This window comes from Neopelma chrysocephalum, unplaced genomic scaffold (genome assembly GCF_003984885.1).
Source record: "Neopelma chrysocephalum unplaced genomic scaffold, ASM398488v2 Primary Assembly neopelma1_96246, whole genome shotgun sequence".
In the NCBI taxonomy this organism is placed as follows: Eukaryota; Metazoa; Chordata; class Aves; order Passeriformes; family Pipridae; genus Neopelma; species Neopelma chrysocephalum.
The window spans coordinates 146,770-172,565 of NW_020924895.1; the positions used below are offsets into that span (position 1 = coordinate 146,770).

Here is a 25,796-nt window from a genome sequence, read left to right on the forward strand (position 1 = left end):
ATAACGAAGTTTATTGTGAAAACAAGGATGCTAAGCCCTGTTCTTTTCTTTGATTGCTATTAAATATAAAGCTTTTTAAACCTAACATGTACACTAAATGCGTTCGTGGAGTTTAATCTGTTCTGTTTGCTACTGGTAGCATTTTTTTAAACTTCTGAAAATTCTTTGACATTCAAGTAAAAGAAGATAACCTTTTCCTTTTTACCACAGATCCAGACGTTTAATGTTGAGGCACCATGCCAGACCGTGGAAGATTTAACGAGTGGGGTTGTGATGGCCCAGGTTCTTCAAAAAATGTAAGGAATTGTTTACTTAACGAACGAAGTTTTATTATTTGTACATTTTTCTGTATTTACATGTGTTTTAGTTCAGTCTTGGCTGGTTTCCATAAGGATGTGGGTCCTATGCTTAGATGGTACTTTAAACTGGAACATGACTAATATGATTTTTCTCTGTAGTTTTCAGATAACTAGCTTAAATGAAAAAGAAAAGTTTTGTTTTAGGGAGGTGTTTATTCAAGGTGAACTTAGTGAAAAGTAAGTTGGGTTAAAACTAAACTTACAGATTCACACTTAAAGTTGAAACCAGTGCAAGATAAGGTAGCTGGCCCTGATCATTGCTTGAAACTTCAGTCAGTAACGTTAGAATTAGTTTTATGCAATAAAACTTCTGTGATAAACTGAATGGAACTGTCAGTTTAGTGGTGCACAGTTGGAAGTACTTGTCTTTCAGTTTGTTTCCACTACCTCTTGCCTGTTCACTGGACACCACTGAGATTATGTGAGGGTATAAAGAAGGAACCATCAGGCTATTTATACACAGGATTGGTAAGATCCCACTGAGCCTTCTCTTCTTGAGGCTAAAAAAACAGAACAGCTCACTCAGTCTCACCTCGTATGGCAGATCCTGCAGTCTGTTAATCATCTTATTTGGCCTTTGCTGAACTTCCTGGTATGTCCAGGTCCCTATCATACTGGAGAACCCAGGATGCAGCATTTCAGATGTAGTCTTACCAGATCTGAGTAGTGCCTCCCTTGGCCTGCTGCCAATGATCTTCCCAACACAACCCAGGTTGTCATTGGCCTTGTTTGCTACAAGGACATGTTGCTGGAGTGTGTTCAGCTTGGTTTCTATCCAGCTTCTTGTTTGCAAAGCTGCTTTCCAGCCAGTTGGCCCCCAGCATATACTGGTGTATGGTGTTTATTTGCATGTACCTTTGTGAAATGTGTAAGGTTCCTGTCAGCCTGTTTTTCCAGCTCGTCACATTCCTCCTAAATGGCAGCACAACTATTAGGTGTATCAAACACTCCTTCCGTTTTTATATTGTATGACAAATTTCCCTCTGTTCCATCATCTGGGTCCCTATTAAAAACATTTAACAGTATCGGCCCCTTGGGTAGGCTGCTAATGGCCTGGGCTCCATGCTTCTGCTCATAAACCTTTGAGCCTGGCATTTCAACCATTTTTCAGCCCACCTTGCTATCCACTTACCCAAGTTGTGCTTCATCAGTTTGTCCAGGATGATATTATCCTGCTCAGGCAATCTGTAGCAGGAATATGTAACAATGTCACTTATCTTGGTCTGCTTGGTCATCCTGACCCATAATTTCTTAGCTGGCTCATATCCATCCGAAGAGAGAGCTCATGCATTCCCACTGGTCTCTCGCATGAAGGGCATCTCCCTTGTCACTGCCTTCTCAGCTTGTTCTTCCTGAAGAGCCTGTATGCATTCGTGGCAGCAGCCTTGTCATGGGAGCCATCCTACCATGTATTCGTGATCCCAGTGAGACTGTGGCCTTGTAACTACATGCAGAACTCTGTTTCTTCCCATTTGTTCTCCATGCTGCATGGATTAGTGCACAAACACTCCACATATGCATCCAGTCTTGCTGAGTCCCAAGAATGAAGCTTTCCCTGGAGTTTTTTTCTGTAGGCCTTTCCTCCTTTATGTGCCTATGCTTGGAGTGATCCCTCTTCACCCAGCCCTGTTTTGTTGACTGTGAGGTATCTCTTGTTCACATTGTCCCACATTCTTTGTTTTTCAGCAGAGTCCACTACTTTGTCAGTAAATGTTTCTTTCTCTATTTTTCCTTCTACAAAACTGGTCTAACCAGGTTGGCCAGCCTGTTGGTGAAGATGCATTTGCCCACCACAGTCAAGTGGATCCCATCTCTTCAAAGCAGTCCTTGATTCTCAAAAGGGTTCAGTGGCCATCGAAACTAAAACCTTGCCAAAACCAGTTCACAGCTGGTTGTTGACCTGCAGGATCTGTCTGTTCCTCAGAACCTTCTCACTAACTGATGCAGCTGGGAAGGACATCAGTTGAGCCTTTGCCATAGCTTCCAAAGCCACATAATCACACTGTACTTTCCAGGTTTCCCTAGCTGTACAGCTTGTGCCAAGGTGGAAGAGCAGGAAGAGTAATTGTGTTAAGGGCTGGACAAGCTTTGGCAGTCTTTCAACAATGCCAGGAATTCAAACCCCTAGCAAGCAGCAACCCTTCTTGGATGGTGTTAGTCAGAAGATCAGGGTCCTCCATTGTGCTAACACTTGCCACTCCCCTCTTGTGTTGCAGCATGGCTCAGGTTTGGTGAACACAGATGGTTTGTTTGACAGAGCTCCTGGCACCGTAACTGCTGTGAGGACACTGAATCTGTTCTGTAGGTTCAGATCCTCAGGAGCAGGAGCCTGACTGCTAGTGAGAGAAGTTCACAGGAAGAATAAAAGGGGGACAAGGGGAAGTCTCCACGTAGTCAAATATTTCAAAGCAACACTTTTTAGCATGTGGTTCTGAGATAGTGTTTTCAACTGATGAAGTGATGTTTCAAAAACACATGTAAAATTCAAATATTGCATTTCTGTAGCATGATTTTAAAATATTTTCTGTAACAACTGCGGTACTGCCACTGAACACAGAAATTCTTTACTTTGTCCAGTTTACATAGTAAAGATCACCTAAACAATTTATAATTCTTTCTTTATGCCTTAGGTAATAATTTGAACCTGACAAAATTAGTGTTTGACTATCTTACTTTCTGATAGTTGTGTTTCAGATTTAACATTTTGCTTACTTGTGTAATGGATGCAGAGAATCTCATGCAGCAATTTAGCAACAATATTGCTACATCTTGACTTAGTTCTTTTTGAGATAAACTTTGAAGAGCAGCAGCAATCTGATCTCGGATTTACAATAGGAATAACAGAATATGGTGAGTTGGAAGGAACTCACAGAGATCATCGAGTCCAACTTCTGGCCCAAAAGGATACCCCACGAGTCACACCATGTGCCAAATGCTTCTTGAACTCAGATAGGCTTTGTGCTGTGACCACTGCCCTGGTGAGCCTGTTCAGTGCCCAACCACCCTCTGGGGGAAGAACCTTTTTCTAATATCCAACCTAAACCTCCCCTGAACAACTTCAGGCCATTCCCTCAGGTTCTGTCACTGGTCACCACAGAGCAGAGATCAGTGCCTGCCCCTCCTCTTCCCCTCACAAGGAAGTTGTAACTGCAATGAGCTCTCCCCTCAGTCTCCTCTTCTCCAGGCTGAACAGACCACGTGCCCTCAGCTGCTCCTCACACGGCTTCCCCTCAAGGCCCTTCACCATCTTCACTGCCCTCCTTTGGACACTCTCTAACAGCTTCATATCCTTCTTGAATTGTGGTGCCCAAACTGCACCAATATCGGGGGTGAGGCTGCCCCAGGTCAGAGCAGAGTGGGACAATCCCCTCCCTCGACCGGCTGGCGATGCTTTGCCTGATGCCCCAGGACAGGGTTGGCCCTCCTGGCTGCCAGGGCACTGCTGACTCAGATTCAACTTGCCATCGACCAGGACCCCCAGGGCCCTTTCCATGGCACTGCTTTCCAGCATCTCATTCCCCAGTCTGTATGTTAACATATGAACAATCTTTGGGGAAAGTATTATTGCTGCCTTTTTTTTTTTTAACAGAAAAGTAGAAGATAAACAGTGTATAATAAGAAGTGTAACAGAAGATTAGTCTAATTGATTTTTGGAGTAGGGTTGCAGAATAGCCAAACATTGTCTGTTTCCCTGGATGTGAGAGATTGGAATATAGGTCAAATACAGGGATCAGCATTTGTATAGCTGAATAGAAAACTGATCAGGACTGTGTTGACAAAGCCATTGAAAGTATTCTTTCTTGAAAACAAAAACAAATTCAACCCTACCGGGTGAAATCCTTTTTATGGTCCTTTGAAAAGATACCATAGGAAGAATATTTAGGGAATTAGGGAATGTTCAACAATTTGAAGCAAGTCTAGAGCAGGCTTTTGCAGTCTACCCTTCTTTTTATGTAAGCAGCACTGGCAGGTAGAGAAATGTGTAAGAGCAAGACTTAAGGTTATTTGGAAAAGTCATGCAGTGACATTAAATAGCAAAGAATAAGCACAGCCTGAAAGCACCAGGTCACTGCAAACGTGTCATTTGCAGTGAAAACTTGAACACTTGTCTTTCACATGAAAATCTGTCAAAAAGGTAATCTTCAAAGGGCAAGTTTATTGTCTTGGATGCAGACACAAAAGTGAAGTACTGTTACTCTTATTCCACTGAGAAGGGTGAAGTACTGTTTTTGTAATTCATGTTCCTTGGGAATTGGGTGTTTTTCAGTATAGCTGCCTCCTATTTGAGTCTCTTTATTAGTACATGTTCTTTGAGCCTACTAGTACTAAGAGGTTAATTAGGTAAAGGCTGAAATAGCAGATTAATATATCCAGTGAGAATTTAAGAAAAAAAAAGAAAAAAATTCATTAGGAATGAAGAAAATATTGTCAATGAAGAAATCAAATTAAGTGAGGAAGAGCAGTGATGAAAATTTAAAGATATTGGTGTGGTCCAGTGATCTGGATGTATTTCCATAGGAGAATGAGGATAACGTTTGTTCCGGAAAACCTAAAAGTTTGAAAGTGAACCATATTATTTCTGGTTTTTTTAACCTCTACCTGAATAGGAAGAGTTCACTGGTACTTATGAGGAGAGGAGGTAGTAGTTTATCGTAAGGAACAGTTTTTGAGAGATCCCTAGTTTGGGGAATTTGTTGTTTTAGACATAGAGAAAATGTGCACAATAAAGAACTGTAGGATTTATTGTCAGTAAAATTAAAAAGGAGGAACACTGCTTATTCATCAGCTGATAAAAACTAGCTGTGCCTTGTGCCAAGTGTTCAGAAGGGGCCAAAAGCTTCTTTCATTGTTCTGAATTCTTTTGTACATAGTTCTCAATATTTTTTGCATTCAAAGTAGCAGCCCATTTGTAGGTAAGGGCCAATCAATCACAACAAATATATCAGAATTCTTTGTAACAAAGCTGCTGCAAGAAAGGAAGAAAAGATTGCAGTGGAAATTACTAACACCTTCAGAAGCTTTTCACTTCTGACATAGTATGTGGTAGAAAATGGCAGAAGTGTGTTCTGTGTAACCAAGCATGAGCATTTTGCTTACAGTCTCAGTTGTTAATAAAGTTATTGGTAAATCCCTGAGGGACATTTTCTTTATAGCATAAACCTTTATCTTCAAATTTCAGGTTAAAGTACAGTTGAATGAAATTCTCCAGTGCTGACTATATTGTCTTGGAGGAGGAAAATCAGCCTAAGCTTTAGCTTACTTTTTTTTGTGTTATTATGCAAGATTCACTGTTTGTTTGTTTTCAGATGTGAAGGTTATTGGTCCTGACTAGCAGTGGTATGAAATACAGTAAGATAAGATGCCTGTACATAATCAGTGTTGATGATTATTTTACAGAGTGTTGTTGTATTCCAGGAGAAGGATTGGAAGGAAAACATGTTTAAACTGTCTATGAGTAGACTGTGTTCCTAAAATCATGTAGCTTATGCTGGTAGAAGTGCCATAGCTTGCTTCTGAGTTGCATCCTTATTTTCTTTCTTTTTTTTTTTTTTTTTTTTTTAGCCTTCTCAGATGTTCCTTTTGTTTTTACTGTCCACTAGTATCCCTAGAACAGCATAATTTCCTGTTTTATACTATGTTTTAAAATTTTCCTTTCATCTCGCTCTGGAGACTGTTTAGTACCAGGTGTCCCTCTTGTTTTGATTCTTCCTTCCTGTGTCATACTGGCCTTGGTAAATGTAGGAGATGTGCATCGTGTCCTCTTAATGAATTATTCATTCGATATATTATACATTGCAGCACACTGTGTATGTTTTGACACATGCAGAACACAAAAGCCATGCTAATATATTGTTGCTGGGGGAGGGAATTTTTTGTAAACAGACGTTTCTTGAAGCAGTTTACTGTACCACTGTCAAAATGAGTAATAATCATGAGTTATACTACATGCTCTGTGGGTTGGTTTTCTTCAGAAGAGTATTTCTGTCTCTTGGCATCTGTGATATGGAGAGATGACTGCTTAAATAAAGGAAAATTTGCATACAAAATAAGATGGAGATGGTATAAATGAGGACTGCTGAAAACATCACATGAAGTGATAAAGCATTATCAACAGTGCTCTGAAGAAAAGTCCCAATTATCTACAGTACTATTCAGATACTAGGCAGCAATCAACTGATACACAAATACCTTTCTAAACCTGAAAAGTTATCCAGTGCGAGAGGTGGTCTGAGTTTGGATCTAGGCTCAGAAACTTATTGAATTCAAAATACTTGGTTCATGAACGAGTTGTCTCCTGGTAATGATGATGTTCCATCCACTGCCCTTTTTTAGTGCAGCGGTTCTTCAAAATGAGATGGCAGGTTTAGCTGCACAGTTCTCAGCACACATTTTTTGTGTTTCCTTAGGTGATGCTTTATCAAACACCATAAGAATGGCACTGTTGTTTTCTAATGACACAGACTAAGGCAGTTAAAAAATTCTGAATATGATCGAATCCTGATTCCCTAAAATTTAGCAGAGGAAGATTTGTTTGCAGCAAGGACTGTGAATGACCTAACGTCTAGAAGCCCCTTTTAAGAAGTATGTGTAGAAATCCTTGTGGAATAGTTTCTATTTCAGATTTGATTTCCAATAGTTTGATATATAGAGAAAGCATTTCTGTTGGTATTAATCATGAACTTTAATTGGACTTTTGAAGACAGAAATGAAATTATAAGGGCAGGTGATTTATTTTAAGGAAAGGGTGATCTCTGTATTTTCTTGGTGTTGATATCCAACCTGTTGCTTATCTGCTTATTGTATTCCTGGCAAAGTGTTTTTCCAGTATGCAACTAATTATTGTGTAACCTGTATGAAGGTTCTCTAAGGGCAGTTGTTGGTACTATTTTGACCACTGTTATATGGGCATGATTTTAAATGGGTTGCCTGTGAGCTGCTGGACCCTTGGATGCTTCCATGAGATTTGTATACATAAAAGTAAAAAAACCAATAGGATCTGTGGAAGAGAACTGCCACACTGAGCTTAGATTTAGTTCTCAGGGACTTTCCTTACTTATGTCTGATGACATATATAAAGGTTTAGGTAGCCTATGACTCTCATCAAGACTGTAAAAGGTGGTTGCTGATCCATGTGTTATTTTTACAGTAGTAACTGAGAAAAGCTGCCTGTTTTCTTTTCCTGAAGCTTCCTGAGTGGAGTGAGTTAGACCTAACCCTGGAATTTTGTTACTCTTCCTCAGCTGATGCTGTTATTGATGCTCTTATTGTTGCAAACTGGGTATGCAATATCAGCTGTCCAGTCAGTCCAAATATAATTTTCCTTGTGAGAAACATTGTTTATGGTTAGCCATGTTGCTTCTTAGAGTCATTATTTGCCATGAAAATGGTAAGTCAATTTTCATGACACTGCAACCTTGAAGTAGCTGAAGATGTAAATGATCAAGTGCAACCTTTAAAATTATAAGATACAATCCTTAAGAAAGTCCTGTTGATCTTTTTTGCTGGTGAAGTACAGGTAATTAGTCATACTTGCTTTCTCAGCCACATGAACATTTTGTAGTTGTGAGTCTGTTGTTAAGCCAGGCTTACTTTGTGTGTTGTGAATTCCCAGAAGACCCGATACTGGGATGGTTTTTGAACTCCACACCTAAAATGGGGCTTGAACTTGCATGTTTTTTCATTACTGTACAGATGATTTTGTTGTGATTGAATAGAAGTTAGGCAAATTAAGACTTTTTGAGACTTTTTGCAAGGAGAGCTAATTGGTTCATGTGAAAGCTGAATGTGAGCCTTCTTCATATGTTGTAGATCTTACATGTATTTGAATCAATTTTATTTTTAGCTTTACTTGTCTTCTCATGACAGAGAAGCCATTGAAAGCTATTTGAAAACATTTATTTCAAAACCAGGTGAAACTCTGGATAAGACATTGCTTTTTCTATTTAATAGTTTTGATTATGTCACCTGTGCTAGAACTGTACTGTTTTAGAATGGAAATAATTTGGAGTCATCAATTTAACTAGTAATTAAAGCTGTTCTTCCAGATATATGTTTGCTGATGCCATATTAAAGGAAAGGAAATATGTTGTAATCTTCACCAGAAGATCTGTAACAAAATGTGTAAAAATAGCAATGGGAATGTATCAGTAGAGAAACATTGCTTTCTGTGATCTTTCTCCATTGCTGTGTATTGTAAATGTAGTACTGCTTGCAGACCTTGGTGCATCGTGAAGACATTGTGGGAAGGATGGAATACAGGAGATGCTGTGCATCAGGTACAAAGTCTGTGCCCTAATAAAGTACTGGTGTAATTGCTGATTTACAGTATATATGATATGAATGTTATTTCACTCTCCAGGCATGTTCAGAGTTTTCTTGAACTTTTGCCAAGAGATCTCACAGCATCTTACCCCTAAAAAAAGAGCTCAGTCCAGAACCCTTCTATCTGTAGTGGGTACAGCAGTAAATCTAATAGTACTCAGTGGAAAATGCAGCAGTATAAGTCCAGAAAATAGAATATTTTGTGTGGAAGTGTCACCTGGCCTACCACACTGACTCTTAAGAGCCTTTTGCTAATAAAAAAAAATAGAAAAGGTGGGCTTTTTTTTTCACTCTGAACTGTATTAACTTTATATGTTGGATGAAATATGAACCATTCCTTATATTGACCTACTCCTTTAACTCTTCTCACTGTATAAAGACAGCATATGTATTGTTCAATCTCAAGCTTTTCATTTAAAAGTTGAGTAGTTGTAAGCAGTGTACAGCAGTAGGGATCCATAATATGTGGAAAAGTATTTATTTTTAACACTTTCCAGGAGTGCAACTAAATATTGCTCCAGCACTAGAGGAGAAATTAGAGGTCGGATTTATGGAGGAAAAAGTGGCATAATTCGTTCCAGGTACAGCAGCTTTGTCAAAAGCATTAATTGCCCATGGCACACAAATGAAGCTATGCCATCAACAGGGTGCAAGGCCTTAGAGAAATGAGTAGTAACAGGATTCTGAGCTACTATATTCAGGCAACGTGTCAGACAGAAGAGGTAGTCATTTAAATGACCTGAAGCCTGAGATCGGGGCTTAATGACTGAGGTGTACTTACAGTTTCTCTAACCTGTTTTTAATGAATACTCTACACTCTTTGTGTTTCAGAGACCCGGCTTACTTTGATGAAAATTGGCTGAACAGAATCAAAACAGAAGTAGGAGATAATTGGAGGCTGAAGGTATTTGAACTACTTTGCTTGTCTGCGAATCTCTACTTCAGTTCTTAATACAATATTGTGCCTAAGTACTAGCATATTTCCGGATTAGGACCTTGCTTTATAGTACATAATTTTGAATTTTCAACTGTTTTAGTTACACTTATTTGGTTTTATATTTCTTGTGTTGTTCTAGTCCTGCACAGTTTAGCAAAGAAAAGACATTTTAAACTTGTAAATAGGTTTCAATGATTTAAAAGGAAAATATTAAAACAAATTTTATGCATCATTACCTCTCTTGTTTTTCAAATGTTGAATGAAACATTTTTTTTTTAATGCACAGTGTGAAAGTAGCTTTAAAAAAGGAGCTCTGAGAAGCAGCTGCATAAAAAGAGGAGCATAATAAGCAATATATTAAAAAAAAAAATGGCAAAGTGTTTCTTCCTTTTACTTTTTCATTTCTGCAGAACTACTGATCTTTAGGAGAGGAAGTTGTGTTTCTTCTGTGTTTCTACTCAGCATGGTTTTCCACCACAGTCTATTTGCTGGGTCATTTGTATCACTTGGCATTCTAGTACTTTCTCTGCAAACCTTAAGGCAATCAAATTTCCAGTTCTGTGGCTGAGGAACGTTTTGCTTTAGAACCCGAAGAACACAGTTGTACATGGAGATATTAGTGTAGTTTCTGAGTAGTTTTGTTCAGAGAGTGATCTATGCACCTTTCTACATTTCCATTTTTAGCCTGACTAATTGGGAAAACAGAGCAGTTGTGGTTTGACTGTTAGTTCATGTTTCCTGTGTTCCAGCCACCAAAAACCATTCTGAGCATCTCAGGAACGGCTACAGCTGTGAAATGCTTTAGTACTTGCAGGCTTGTCAGCATCACTGTCTGAATTCCCTGAGACAAAGATGGAGCACACTGCTGCTGTGTATGTTTTGATTTGGTCAGTAGACCTGTCGGCGTGGTATCTGCTGTCTGGCCAGCTGTGTGCAAGTCTGGAATGCTTTAGAATGTTTTGTCTAGTAGGGCTGCCAGCAAAAATGTGGGTACATTGATGAGGATATATTGACTGACTGGTGAATAAAGGACATGATCCCTAAAAAAAGCTTTAAAACTCTTTTGAGTTCTGCTGCATGTAGGGCAGTTCATTTAAATGACCTTTCCAAAGAAGTGTATGGAATTGCGAATGAACAGCTGGATACAAGATTTTGCTTTTCTGTAAAATATTTCTTTGGAGGTATTTTCTAAGTATTTCATATTGAAGTCTTGGCTGTTTAATGTGGGGAACAACAAATTGAGAACTGTTTGTTATAATAGCATTTCAGCTGATTGAAAGCAGAGCAGCAGCTTCTGTGGCTGTCATATGGAGCTTGAGGAATAAATATTATTTTATGTCTCCCACCAATTTGGCAGATGCAAGGCTTAGCAGGTGTGAAAAAAAAAAAAAAGCTGAGCAATCTAGTAACTTCCTTATGTGACTGAGAGTGGAAAAACATCAGGTCAAATTTCAGTTTCTTTCTGATGTCATTCCATCTTGTTTTTCATGTATCTATGTAAACAAGAACTAAAGACTGATTATTTTTTGTTTAAAAAAGATGTATAATTCAGCTTTTTGTACAGCACTTCCCTTTTCATGAAGAATACTAAAAGACATAAGTGTGATACTTTAACTCTTATTTTTTTAACCAGAAAAGTAATCCTATACTTTGCCAAGTGTTCTTCTTTATATGTGAGTAAACATTATTAGTAGATGTCTATCAGCCAATCAGTCATTTATAGTCTGGCTTGTGGGAACACTTCAGTCTGTGCATTTCTATTCATAGAATCATTTAGGCTGGAAAAGACTTTTAAGATCGTCAAGTCCAACTGTTAACTCAGCACTGCCAAGTCCACCACTACACCATGTCCCCAAGTGGCACATATACACATCTTCTAAATACCTCTGGGGACAGTGGCTCCACTACTTCCTTGGGCAGCGTGCTCCAATGCTGCATAGCCTTTTTGGTGAAGGATTTTTTCCTAATAGCCAGTCTAAACTTCCCCTGTTACAACTCGAGGCCATTTCCTTTTGTCCTGTCACTTGCTAACTGGGAGAAGACTGACCCCCCCACCTCACTGCAGCCTTCTTTTAGGCATGTGTTTGTTACTAGATTTCACATGTAGACAGCATACTTGAATGACTCCATGTTGTAGATTTCCTTTCGTGTTTTGAGAAGTGCCATGAGAAATGATAACTGGATTACCTCACTGCCTCACAAGTTGTGAAAATGACTGCATTATATTCCTTTTGCTGAACATAGTCACTCTTTGCCTCTGACACCATATGGTATAATAATCACCACGTGTACAAGCTCTCAGTGTTATGAACCACATGAAGGAGCCAGTCTGGTAGGGGAACATATATAAAAACAATCCAAAATGTGACATACAGGTAGTTCTGCTTTGTGAAACTGTGGTTAGGAGGGCCTGCAGAGGTAAGTGTAGGCCTGGTACAGCCCTCCTAATCACTGTTGATAGAAGTACTCAGAAAATGATAGAATAATAGACTTATTAAGCTTGGAAAAGACATTTAAGATCAAATCTAACTGTCAGCCTAGTGCCACTACCATGTTCACCATTACAATGTATCCCCAAATGCCATATCTGCATATTTTTTGAACACTTGCAGGAATGGTGACTCCACCACTTGGCTGAGCTGTCTGTTCCAATGCTCTACAACACTTTCCATGAAAGTTTTTTCCTAATATTTAATCCAAAATTCCCTTTGCGCAACCTGAGGCTATTTCCTTCTGTCCTGTTCTGTCCTGTCACTTGTTACCTGGGAGAAGGTAATGAGTGATGTGATTATTAATTTTAAATTGTGTGTTGTCCTATATGGAGAATAACAAGAATATATGGCTCAGGTTTCATTATTTTTTTTGTTTAGCAGTTCATTTTTTGATAACTGCAATAATGTGGTCGTTAAAAATATTTTGCCTGTTGCTGTACCAGTTTAAAAGAAACAGATAAATTCACAAGGATCTTTTTATGTTCTTGGTTTCAGGGCAAGTTGCCAGACTTGAGAGATTGAGAAATGCACAGGATAGAAAAAGGGAAATGTTAGAACTCAGGGGACTTGCAAAGTAGGAACCATTCAGCAAACATTCTAGTTTTTACAGCTGACCAGTGTTTAGTAGAGAAACATGTTACTTCGTCAGGGTTACATACACCGGCATGCAGAACAGTTTGTGTCTTCCTTTGGGCAACAAAGAAACTTACTTTTCATCTGCAATTTTATGATGGTTAAAAAAAAAAAGCAAATCCATTATCTCTTTCATTATGTACAACTGAACACTTTAATATAGTCAGAGTTTAAATTATGTACAATTTCATGCTGAAGAAGATGACATCTTGAACATAAAACCTTTGTTGAAAAATGGAAGACAGCATAGAAAGGAGTTCTGCTGCTAAAATTTTCCAGGAATGAAATTCCTTAATCAAGGTAAAAGTTATTGATTTGATACACACATGTCAGTTTTGGCAATTACTGAATAAACTGTTGACTGTCTGAGGCATGGGATAAAATTGTCACCCCTTTTTTCCTCCCATTCAGTGTGGGAAGCTTGGGAAAGGAAGATTTTTGACTTCTGGACTTTTTGCTTTGGCATTCAGACTACACCATCAGTTTAAAGTACAATTTTATCGATGTATATAGTAGCAAGCTGTGTTTGTTCCAGTACTGAATAGCACATTCAAACAGCTGGAGCCACTGGACTTTCTGCAACTAGTACAGTTTGAGTGATACCTGTTTGGTATAATATTGCAAAATGGAATAACCAATGAATGCTGCAATCTAAGTAAACAAACGTGATTTTTGAGAATTAATTTTGACTCCCTGCAGTAGTACAGTTGTGTTCGCTCTGAATTTTTCTGCAGTACAAGCTGGCTTGACTGATGGAGTAGTGGAAGCTGGTTTGCAGTGTACAGTATTGTTTTGCTACTACTTTCTTGTTCTTTTGCAGGGTAAGGAGCACTTATTCATCAGCATCCTTTTAAAGGGTTTTTATCTGTTATGGTGGAAGTCTGTCATGTGAATGTTTTTTTTCTTCAAGCAAGAAGCAGAGATTATAGGTGTATTGTAAGCCAGCATTCATTTCTGTCACAAAGATAATTAGCAACTGATATGTTTTATTCTCTTTTGATATACCCTTAATTCCTAAGTCAACAGCATCTCCAAATATAAGTTGCATGTGGGACTGCTGTCTGTTTTCAGACCCACATTTAATTTTTCTTTCCTTGCCAAGGATGTGGCTGTATATGTTCTTTTGGGAATTTTCTTTCTGTAGAAGACAGTCTGAAGGGGAATAGCCCCCAAAGCTAATGGTATAATCTTTCTCTAGGTTCCATCTGTAATCATCGATGAGACATGCTTCTGCAAGATGCAGTATAAGTCAGAAACCCAGTGTGTCTGGTGGGAACAATGCAAACAATGCATGCACACACTCCCTCCCCACCCACACTCCCACACCCACCTACCCCTCCTCCCCTCACCCCTCTTTTAAGTGCAGATGGGAAGAATGCACCTTAATGAGATATCTGAATTCTTGAAACGCTTGAGTGTGCGCCATAGCAACACTTCCAGAGGTTACTCAGGATCTGAAATAAACAAAAATAAATCAATTCACACAGTGTGTTCAGCACAAACAGGATTTCAATCATACATGTGATGTCAGAATAATGCAAAATTGGGGGCTGGCTGTTATAATGTTGGAGAAAAAACAAAAGGTTAGATAACCCATGCCCCCTTTTTGTCAACCATCACAAGCTTAAGGGCATTTTCTGCTGTCCACTTCATCAGGCTTTCCCTTTGTTACACAACTAAATTTGTAAAAAGAGAAATCTAGACAGACCTGAGGTTGGAAACAGGGAGTAAATTGTAACTAAATAAATAGAGATTTCATATGACAGGTGAGAAGAAAATAAAAATAGGAGAAAAAAAGACCAAACATTGAGTTGTATGGTGTTGCCAGATCGCATCATCCCAACATTCATTCCAGTCAATTTATCGGATTAATGCTGTGTACTAAGAGTCAGTCTCATACTGAAAGCTCTGTGCTAAGTATGTAGTACTGTACTATAGCCAGATGGCTGTTACCTGGGAGGGTAATGATCATTTAACGTGGAGAACACTCACACAGCTCTGCTGTGGTTATTATTGAAATTTAAGTGTTCAAAGAAGGATTGAGGACATGCAGGTTGCCTTTGTGGGTGCATTAGCTCCCGCCCTTTGTAAAAGGAAATTGGGGAAATAAAACAGAAAGGGCAGAGGGAAAAAGAGATCGAAAATGGATAGAGATTTGTCTAGAAACACCTAATGGTCCATCTATTGTGAGCTGCAACAGCTTTTGAGCATAGTTGTGACTTTTTTTTGCTCCAGGAAGTTTCATGTGTTTTCCAACAGAGGTATGGATGCAGGGAATGGATGTTAAAAGGGATTGGAAGTGTAGTGTATGTGCTTTGTACGGAAAAGGAGGAAGTCATATTGCTGATGCAAGCAAACAGCCATCCCATGTAGTCATGGGCTGATGTCCAAAGGATGATATGACACTTAATAGTCATGGTTGATATTTGAAATTCTATCTGTTGTGTTCTGTCATTACATAATTTAATGATCTTCGTTAACTAGAGTTAGGTTTTCCCCATGTGCTTAAGAAAGAGAAAAATAATTCTGAGCAACCATCACCTGCTGTGATTTAGATTTCTCATCTAATTGGTTGTCTTTTACACTTTCTCAGGCTGTTCATTTTCATTCAGCTGCTTAAAGTCTGCCTTCCTTGTGCTATGACCTCAGAAATGTTAGTGGAGCTACTGAGTTGAATCTCAAAGTACAAAACATTGGTGGTAGTTTCTCTGTGATGATTCTCTCTCTGCTGGTGGAAGTAGAACCATCTAAGTATATTCACTGCAAATGTGTAAAAAAAAAAAAAAGCTGAGAGCCCTCTGAGTAATACTGAAAATCATTGTTAAGTTTAAGTCAGTCTATAAAGAAGCTGCTTTACCCTCACAGTTGGCTGATTGTGTGCCAGATACGAAGATGGTACAGTTAATTCTTGAAAGCAAGTTACTCTAATATTGTTGGTTGACAGTGGAATAAAATAGGATTGCAAAGCCAAGATTTCTTTTTGATTTTGTTTGTTGTTCCCTTTTTCCAAGGATTCTGCCCTATATGCTAGTTTTTGTGACAGATTTTGATCAATATTGGTTTTGTTCCAGTATCTCAACTCTAAGCTTTATGAAGGTTATATGGAGGAAGGTGACTCTTTGTGTTTAAGGGCTTTTAATTAAAAAATGCTTACAAGGAAAGGGGAAATGAAGTATTTCATAGGTGGATACTTTCCATTTTGTTTCTCATTTTTTTGGGATTATGTTCAAGTTCAAGGTTCCTCACAATGTTCTCATCGATAAACTGGACTTAAATTCTGCAACATGGCCTTTGCGTTTCTGTGGCTCTTTCTGCAGCAGACTCAGGTAAATTACAAACTGGAAGATTTTAATGAATCAAGTTTGAAAATTATGTTCCAATCAGTGCAGTATTCTTCGTGGTGATTTGACTTAAAAATAAAATTTCTTAATTTCTTTAAATTCTTAAATCTGTTGCAGACTTTGGTTATGATTGTGCATCTCATTTGACTGGTGGTGGTGGTTGCTTTTGGGTAGACAGCTAAGAGATAGTTGTAGCTCTTACAGAAACATGCTGAGTAGTGCAGAAAAAGTGTATGTTCCAGAGTAGAAGGTGTAAACTAATTATTATGCTGTTATGGGAGGAACAGTAAATGTTGTTATATACTTACTATAAAGTAGCATCTCCAGTTCTCATTCTAGGTTGTCAGGGTATTTGATGTGTCACTTTTCAAGTCCAAATGAGTTTTTGTTTCTTGTGTCACTTAAAATTCAGTGATTTTGAAGACAAAAATGTTATTACATCTTAATAAGGGATCAATTTCTGGCACTTCTTTCCAAAGGGGAGTGGATTAATAGGAGTAAGGTAATCAGATGTTATCACTGTGGATCTCATGGCAAAAATCTTTTAGTGTGTGTGTGTAGTCTGTTCCTTTCTTGAGTTTGGATTTTGCTTTCATCACCTCGTTTTGTCTGTTGACTGTGTTGAAGTGTTGAGTTTTTCCCTGGATTTCAGTATCATGTTTCCTAACAGTGCTTCATCGTATTGTTTGAAAGGTAAATGACTTCTGTCAGTGTACAGAATCTCCTAATTAAGTATTTCTGGAATGCAATCAAGAGTATAAAAGTTATTGTGCGCTTCAAAAGCAGTTGGAACTTGAGAGGTTTTGCTCTCCCTTCATTATAGTTTCAGTTTGCTGCTGTGGCTACTGCAGTCAGCAACAGAACTTTGTGAATCCTATTTCAATCACTTTCATTCTCTGCAGATCCTGTTTAGACCTCATGGAGTCATAGGATCATTTAGGCCAGAAAAGATCCTTAAGATCATAGAATCAAACCGAAACCCAACCCTACCAAGGCCACTAATAAGCAACGTCCCAACGCACCCACATCTGTGCATCTCATTCACACCTCTTTGCACATCCCAGGGATGGTGGCTCAGTCACTTCCCTGGGCAGCCTATTTCAATGCTTGGTAACTCTTTTTGGTGAAAATATGCTTCCTAATACCTGAGCTATACCTTCCCTGGCACAACTTGACAAACTCCCTAGATACAATCTCCTTTCAAGTAGCTGCAGAGAGTGATAAAGTCACCCCTAAGCTTCCTTTTCTCCAAGCTAAACAACCCCAGCTCCCTCAACTGCTCCTCCATCCCAGGAAACAGTGCACTGCTACTATTATCTGAATTCTTTGCCTAAATACTTGGACATAAATTGGTGGTAATCTGTTGCGGTTACTTTCAGCAAAGATTCCTTTTTTTTTTTGGTCTAAATTTCACCTACGAGACCCACTGGGCATTTTTATAATTTTAAACACACCCTTTATTCTCAGAGATGTGATGCAAATGGGTTTTTGGAAAGGGAGCAGTATTCAGTACTAGGGAAATGTGGCAGAGATTCTGTACAGCAGGAGACACTTAACTGGTGCCATTGGTTATCCAAGTGAACAGAAGCTACCTTTGTATAGCAGTGAAGTCATCACTGAGAAATGTGAATTTTGCCTTGATACTGTAAGACAGACATTCAATTGTAAGAAATGAGAGGGGGGTGGGGAGGGAATGACAAGAATAAAAATGAAAGAACTAAGAGGAATAATTATTGAGAAAGATAACAATTTAAACTTACATTGGTTGGGAATAAAGGAGAATATTGAGCAAAAGCTGGTTTTGGTTTGGAAGAAGAGGTTTACCTCTGCAGAGAGTGGATTGCTAGGATACTTCAAGAGAAGAAAGGAGGAAAAGAATGCTTCAACTTCTGGATACAAAGATAATCCTAAGATAAACAAATACTCAAAAAAAATTTGTGCTTTAAAATTTGATCTAAAGCCTATCCAAGACAATGTGATCTTTTTCATAAATAGAAATGGGTTCTTCCAATTAATAAAGATTTGTGAACCTGTCTGGAAGTCTGATCATAAGAGACTATTGCATAAATTTCATGATTATGTAATTATATGCTTCTTTTGTGTGATTCCTCTGTGATTACCTACTTTAAGACCATTTCTCTGTAATTTATCTCCTGTATTTATTGTATTTCCTCCTTCTTGTCAAATAGGTAAGCAACCTGAAGAAAATTTTGAAGGGAATATTGGATTACAATCATGAGGTAAGAATGGTTTTAAGTAATCTACATCTACATGCCTTTTTAGTTACATATTTTAGTTAACCCGTTGAATATAAATTGTATTCTACAGGTTAAGTACTGATGTTTTCTTGGCATAGATTGTGATTCCTGGCCTATTCCCTAGTCTTAGCCTTCTCTAAAACTTCTCACCTGTTTTATTGACTACTCAGAGGTCCCAGGGGAGCCTGATGTGCAAACTCTGTCATACAAACAGTAGATGGCTTTACTGAGTATGTTCTGGTCATAGACTTCAACAGTAGCTGTGTTTGATTTTTTTTTTCCCCTCCTCCTCTGCAGCTAAAGTCTACCTTTTCCCTTATTTTTCTCATAAGGAGAGAGAGTAAAGCATTTCTTGCCTCTCCCCACATTAAGATTTTATATGAAATATTCTAATTCTGGAATATTGGAATCACCCCTTGGCATTTTCTCTTATTCTGAGCAAACTCAGAAATTAACCATTACAGAGGAGTCAGAATACAATGTTTTTTCCAGTGGTGAATCTTCAGCTGAAATATGCTTTCAGTTTCAGTGATGTTTTGAGACAAATTGATCTGTACAGGCTGCAGCACAAAATCTATGCTTGTCTCAAAATATTAGCTTCTCATAAATACTTCAGAGATTAAGTTATTTGTTGATAAACTGAAGTCTTTCAGAAAAAAAGTTAGACTTATGAGCCATTCAGTAAATAGTTAGGTGTCCATGTTGAAATAAATGTTGAAAATCGGTGGTTAGGCAAGCTGGTCATAACTGGAAATACTAAAAAGAAACATTGGGGTTTTGTTATGGAAAATTAATATTACTAAGACAAAGTGATGCAAGATTCTTTTTGGCTGGTTAGTATATATGATGATTAAGTCTCTGGTGTGAAAACTTTACTACTAGGCAAGTTCTGAGCTGTTTCAAGCTGACTAACTTCTGCAAAGATAATACACATTTATAAGTCTGACTGGATTTTGGTTTAGTTTCTTTTTTTTTTTCCTGCTGGTGGTGATAGTTGAGATGACAGGATTCTCCTAGGAATTCTGCTTATGTTTTCCTCAATCTGATTCCTTCTCCTAGAGCCACCTTGTACTAAAATGTAGGTGTGATTGCATGTGGAATTTACCTGATGTAGCTGAAAGACTTTGAAAAATGTACGTGCTAACGTTTTCCATTCTCCAGAATTCAGAAATTTGTGTTGTGTTCAGGAGGACAGTCTTTCAATAGCTATGTTACATTGCTGTCTTTATCAATTATAGTATGGAAGAACAAGAAGCCAAAGTTAAGTGTTTATAGCTCGCATGCTTTGTTGTGCCCCACTAATCTTGCTGCAGAATTCTACTCCTCTGGAACTGAAATTTTAAAATTTTTTTGTAAAGGTATTTATTTAGTTTTTAAAGGTATTTTGTAACGTTTTGAAAAAGGGTTAAATGCTCTTTTTCATCACAAAATAGTTACTGCAGAGTCTATCCTCCATTTTCGTATTTCTTTCAGGTTTGTTTTTTTTTCCAACAGGAGTGAATTTGGGTCCTTTAAAGTATACAGATATTTTTAGTAGTGTTGAAGCTAATTCTTTGAGAAAACTGTTTAAAAAATTCCACAACACAAAAAGCACCATACACAACAAGAAAAACTCAACCACAACACTTCCACAAAACCCAACTCCAGAAAACTTCTGAGTGCCTTGTTTTTCTTTGTGATCTTCATATACATTACATACTTTTTCTAAATACCTTTACCTGGTTTCTTGTTTTCTCAAGTATTGCACAAAAGGGCAAGCAGCAAACGATTGATTCCCTCTATAGTCATTGTTTCCTTATTACACCCTGTTTAAGAAGTTAGTTTCTTTTTATCTGCAATTAATGTGTCATAGATGTGTTTTAATTCCAAATTTCATATTCATATTTTCAAGCCTCTCTTCAATAAAGAGCAATTTAGCAGAATTGTTTAATTCCATCTACTGACAATCATTAATGTAGTCTTAATGATAAATCAGATAACACTATTGTGAGTCACATGGGCTTTTGTTTTGTTGGTTTTTTTCTTTCTTTCTGCATGTGGGCTGTTTAATTACATATCATTGTACTACTAACTCAGATTATCTTCCATGGAACATCTCTCTTAGCTGTGAGACTTGCAAGTTATCCTTAAATTTGCTAGAAGTGCAAGGCTTAGTGATCTGAGTTTTTTTGCTTGTATTTTTCATCTGTCAGTGTTAGACATATGTATTATATAGGTGAAATATTTAATTTCTTGGCTTTATAGTAGTAAGAAATGTCAGATTTGTGTATAATATTTTATGCTACATGAGGTGTTTTTAGGTGTTGGGTTTTTTTAGTGGAATGCTTTAAAAAAAAAATCAGTTGTCCATGTGGTGGCCTGCTTTTGTTACCTTCTTATCTGAAGAAAAGAAATCTTGCCAAGTGTGTAACTTGTAATTGCTTTTGAGTCCATGCTCATAAGCGTCATGTTTGTCTTCTCCCAAATATTATTTGTGTCAAACAGTATGATTTAATATTTGGATATTAGGCGATTTACTTTGTTTTAAAGGTGGATTTAAAGTAAGAGTGAACTGCTCTTGTTGATTATGAGTCATCGTTGTACAAAATATGTGTGTATGTATATGTGCAGTGATACAGCCATGTAAGTTCTGGGTCTTTACACAGATTCTGGGGCAACAGATAAATGACTTCACCCTTCCTGATGTTAACCTGATTGGAGAGCATGCTGATGCTGCAGAGCTTGGGAGAATGCTTCAGCTTATTTTGGGATGCGCTGTGAATTGTGAACAGAAGCAAGGTAATAAATTTTCAAAGCGTGTTTTCTTGCTTGTTATGTAAATACTTAGAGGAAAAATTATATTTCCTGTGTTTCTGTCAGAGTCAAATGCAGGTTTTTTTCAGTGGTGACATGATTTTGTCCTACAGATAGTGACTGTTGTTTTGTTGTAAGCTTCCTTAGTTTTGGAGACTCACACTGTGGAATTGATTTTGCTTCCAACATACATGTTTTCAATTTGGGTTTGCTGAGCTGAAAAATCACTCTACAAAGGAAAGTTCTTGGGCCCTACCTTTTAACCATTTATGAGGTAGATCAGGGTAGTTAAGAATGGACATATGTGATTGTTGCATTATTCCGTGTGACTCCTGATTTTAGGAATGCATTCCAGTCATTACCTTAACTACACAGGTGAAGACTTTGTCTGAAGATGTGTCTGATGTGATCTGGGACACTGTAGTTTCTGAGAGCAACTGCAAACATTTATTCTAAACACTTAAAACACAAAACATAGTCATATGAATACAAAATACACGTTTGGGAAAATAAGGCTATTTCTACTGTATTTACATTACAGTTGCACCAAATATATGTCTCTTCTGATTTAACTCAATTTGGTTTTGGTGGCAGCCAGGGTTTAAGACCTTTTGTCTTCCTCTTGCTTGGTTCATCTTAACTTTTACTGCTAGTTTCCCCTTTCAGTTTTCTCAGGTGACTAAATCACTTTAGTTTCTCCTTCTGAAATGACTTTTGTTCTCTTAAACAGGAGATGGTCTGGCTATCTTATTAATTAAAGTAGAGGGAATGTTATTCCATGAGTATATAAATAACTCTGGTTTATTAACCCTCCTGTCCTCTCTGTTTTCTGAAAAATTATCTTCCTTCCTTTGGGTGACTATTTGTCACCCTCAGGTGGGAAGTATATCTTATTCTTGTCTATCCTTTACTGTCTCGGTTTGGACATTAAAAATGTACATGTCTGAAATATCAGAACAGTCTAGTTTTATGTACTTGGAGTGAGATCTGGCATAAGCTAATTAACCAGTTAGGGGTGACTTTTCCCCAATGTCTTTCTCTTAGGCACATTATTAAAAGAATACAGGTCATGTATAAAGGAGATCATATCTATCTGGAAACTGCATTATACTGGGCAAGTCATTAACTTAGTCTAAATGTCAGAATTTGCCCTTCTGATCACTATACTGTCTCGCAAAGTACCTCATGTGTAACTCATCTGTACATAGGTGAGGAGTGAAAAAGTGGAGGGGGACTTAATTTGTGGTGTAACACAGGAATAATAACAGATAGCAAGAATGGATGTGAAAATGCTTTGAAATGAGGATGCTGTAGGAAGGCAGGACATTATTGTTAAACTTACGGAAAAGAACAACCTATGCATGGATTGTGTACTTGAAGAGCCTGAATAGTTTGGGAACAAACAGAGAAAAGGAGTGAAATTAGTTTTAACAGAACTGTGAGGTGCCAGAAGGAAAAGAAAAAATAATTATGTACTTTTTTTGTTGTTGTAGAGTTCAAATAAGCCTGGATTTATGTCTGAACAGACTTCTGATAAAATCCTATTGAGTTTGTTGCGGTGGGACTTGACTGGTGATTATGCATTTCAGTGTCATCCATGGCACCTACTCATTTTGTAGGAAGGATGCAGCTTCTGATCTTCTGTTCTCTGAGTTGAACTTCAACAATGACATTTCAAAATGGCCTTTTTTTTTTTCAGAGTACATCCAGACCATAATGATGATGGAAGAATCAGTTCAACATGTTGTCATGACAGCCATTCAGGAGGTATGCTGGAATGCCCACAGTGTGTAAAAGTTCTGCCTTTCACTATTTTACAACAATATGCTTTGGAAAAACTTAGTTGGAAGTAAAGAAAATAACGGGGGGTAGATTTTGCCTTTTTACAGGGAAAAATATCTTATTTTTTCCTTAGAAAAATCATGCTTTATGTCAAGGAACTCTGGTTCAATGTCCCACTTTTCTTTAAATCTAGAAGACTGGAACTTCTAGATATTTTTGATATTGGGTTCCCTTTCCTTTACCTTTCCCACCCTGTGAATCCTAAAGTACACTAGACTGATTTTATATGGGTAACCAAATACTGTAGAATTTCATCAAAATTTGTACCTTGAAATTGCAAAACTTCATGGGCTGCTAATTTTTTTTTTTAATTTTGTTGACAAGTGAGAAGGAAGAGAATTGGAGAGCAGAGTATTCTTCTGTCAGCTGTAGTGTTATGATACATAATAATGATATGTAATGATAAATAATATGAATATATATGAATAATATAATAGGCTGCTATGTTTTTACAAGTTAGTGAGTATACTCCAGTGCATTTTGTTAGTTGTTTGTTATACTCCAGTGCATTTGTAGTTAAAACCACAGTGTTAGCCACTAGAGCCATGAAACCCCCATGTAACTTCTTATGAGCCCAAAATGCCCACAAGTGAAATGCCTATCAGTCTTCATAGATGGAGGTTTACTGCGGGGCAGGCCACTAAGGAAAGCTGGAAACCACTAGTAATCCGATTTCTTTTGAACCTGAACAAGAGAAATTAAGTTCCACATTAGGCTCTGGAGCAATTTCACTTCTCTGGAATGTCTGAATATAGAAAGAGGTATTAGTAAGGCTATAAGGGACCCTGTCCCCTGTCATCACTTCAACCATGCAGTCATACATTCAGTTGTCTGTGTGTGGAGTGCTGTCTACAACCATGCAGAGCAGACTTTTGAAATGAGCATTGAAAGAATTGTTACGCTAAATCATCTTCCAGTCAGTGCTGCTAAGCACCAGTTTGCTGGAGTTTTGGGATATTTTACTTTTTTCTACTTTTTTGTAACTGTAAACACAGTGTTTTAGTGAATCTTTCTAATACTTTTTATTAAATCCAGATTTCAGCATCATTGTATTCTGCACTACCTTGAAATAGAAAACCTTATTTTATCCTCCCTCTTTCTGTTAAAAATCTCCTATTTAATTTTTCTAAAAGTCTTCTTCATTTGATATAATAGCCAGATTTGAAGCAGTCCACAATTTTCAGCATTTTTGATGGGTAAACTTTGAAGTTTTTTAGTGTTTGTGCCCTTTCTCTGAGCTGGTGAGTAGAAGTAGGGGAGAAATCACTGGGTCTGTTTTTCTGGAACAGATTTTTGAAACCCCCTGAATCAAAAAGCTTACTATTCAGGTACTGGCCCAGTTCTGAGTGATTTTAATGCTACTTTCCAAGCTGCTTAGAAATCCAAGGCATTTCAGGACCAAATGAGGAGGTTCTCAGGTGCTCAGTGAAGAGGGGAGAAAGCGTCTCAGACTTTGATACACTTTGAGAGCGGGATCTCCCTCCACTATTTTTTAATGGGCTTGATGTCTGGGGAAGTCCGGGGTCAACTGGAAGCTGGCAAAGATTATCCAAATTTTCAAGAAGAGAAAGAAGACAGACACTGGCCATTGCAGGCCTGCCTCACGTCAGTGCTTGGCAAAGTTGTGGAGAAGGTTATTCTGGGAGTTAGGTCGTAGCCAGCACAGATTCACATGGGGTGAAACTTCACTGGATTTAAGGAGGATTTTCTGTTTCTTGGACTCACAGCAACTCTCAGAATTCAAGTGACTTGGAATAAGCAATATGTAGGAGGCACCAAAATAAGATGCCTAGGAAAGTAGCTATAAGTACATGTTTGAAAAGTTGCTGTACGTCACCTAGTCCAAACGCTCCAAAGTATTTGACATTGCAGGTACTCTTTCTTTAAAATTAGGTATGTCAGAAGACCTCTCTCAGCTTTACTGATGTGTTATGAAATTTATTTTTCTGTTTCAGTCGAGCACATATAAATTTTTTTTGATGCTTCTTTGGTTTTCATAAGTCATCTTACTCAGGAAAGTATTTCATAAGGCGCAGTAGAACAAGTTTTATCTACTTTTTTTGCATGTAGAAGGTGATTTTTCAATGGAAGAAGCAGCATATCACGTTCTAAATTTTAGTCGATTATTTTATTTTAGTTTTTAATAACTTGTGACTTTTCAACATTTCCTTTCTTCACTTATTTAAATGTTTAAAAATATGCCTTGTGCTCCATAAGGTTTTATAAATTGAACAGTGCTTGTTATTAACAAATAACAGTGTTCTTTTGTTCAGTGTAGACAAATTGATCTGGTGTTTTGCCACCACCGAGATTCTTAGATGCTAGTCTTCACATGTACGTATCTAAAGACAAGCTGTGCACAAGATAGAGGATTTCATGTATTAATATGCATAATATTACAGTTATTTATAATTTCATAGTTTTTAGATTTTTTTAAGGCCCCAAATCTTTTCTTATAGAAATTATTTTGGCCATGATGTGTTTTTCTTTCTTTTCCTTTCCTTGACATCTTTTGGAAGTTCTGCTGTCATTTTCCCAAGTCTTTTTCTTGAGCAGCAAAGTTCATTATTTATGAAGGCGGTAGCTGAGGCAAATAATCTGCTTGCCTTTGCTGTTTAGAGATGTTCTAAACTTGATCACTTAGCAGGTGTCTGTGCAGGTCAAGTTGAGAGTCAGAACAGTACTAGAGGTAGTGTCAAAACTTGCCTGGGGTGAATAGGAAAAGGAACTTACTGTCTGGGTTAATACTGACTGTGTTACTTCCACTGTTTGGTTTTGTGGGTTTTTCCCCTGCTGTATTTTGTCTTGACTGTTTCAAG

General features: G+C 37.7%; 1 protein-coding gene across 6 annotated transcripts in view; it reads left to right on the plus strand.

The window, feature by feature from the left end:
- Window positions 1–210: 210 nt before the first annotated feature.
- HOOK3 (hook microtubule tethering protein 3) overlaps window positions 211–25,796 on the plus strand; it is a 69,474-nt gene continuing 43,888 nt past the window's right edge. For 5 of the 6 annotated variants that reach the window (XM_027708449.1, XM_027708451.1, XM_027708452.1 and 2 more), the window contains exons 1-5: window positions 211–296; window positions 9,513–9,585; window positions 18,274–18,324; window positions 20,988–21,120; window positions 22,835–22,902. In XM_027708449.1, the coding sequence (XP_027564250.1) occupies window positions 274–296; window positions 9,513–9,585; window positions 18,274–18,324; window positions 20,988–21,120; window positions 22,835–22,902 (348 nt within the window). In that variant the 5' untranslated portion in view covers window positions 211–273. Of the gene's footprint in view, window positions 297–9,512; window positions 9,586–15,974; window positions 16,070–18,273; window positions 18,325–20,987; window positions 21,121–22,834; window positions 22,903–25,796 lie in introns of all 6 variants that reach the window. The other variant, XM_027708450.1, reaches the window with a different exon arrangement.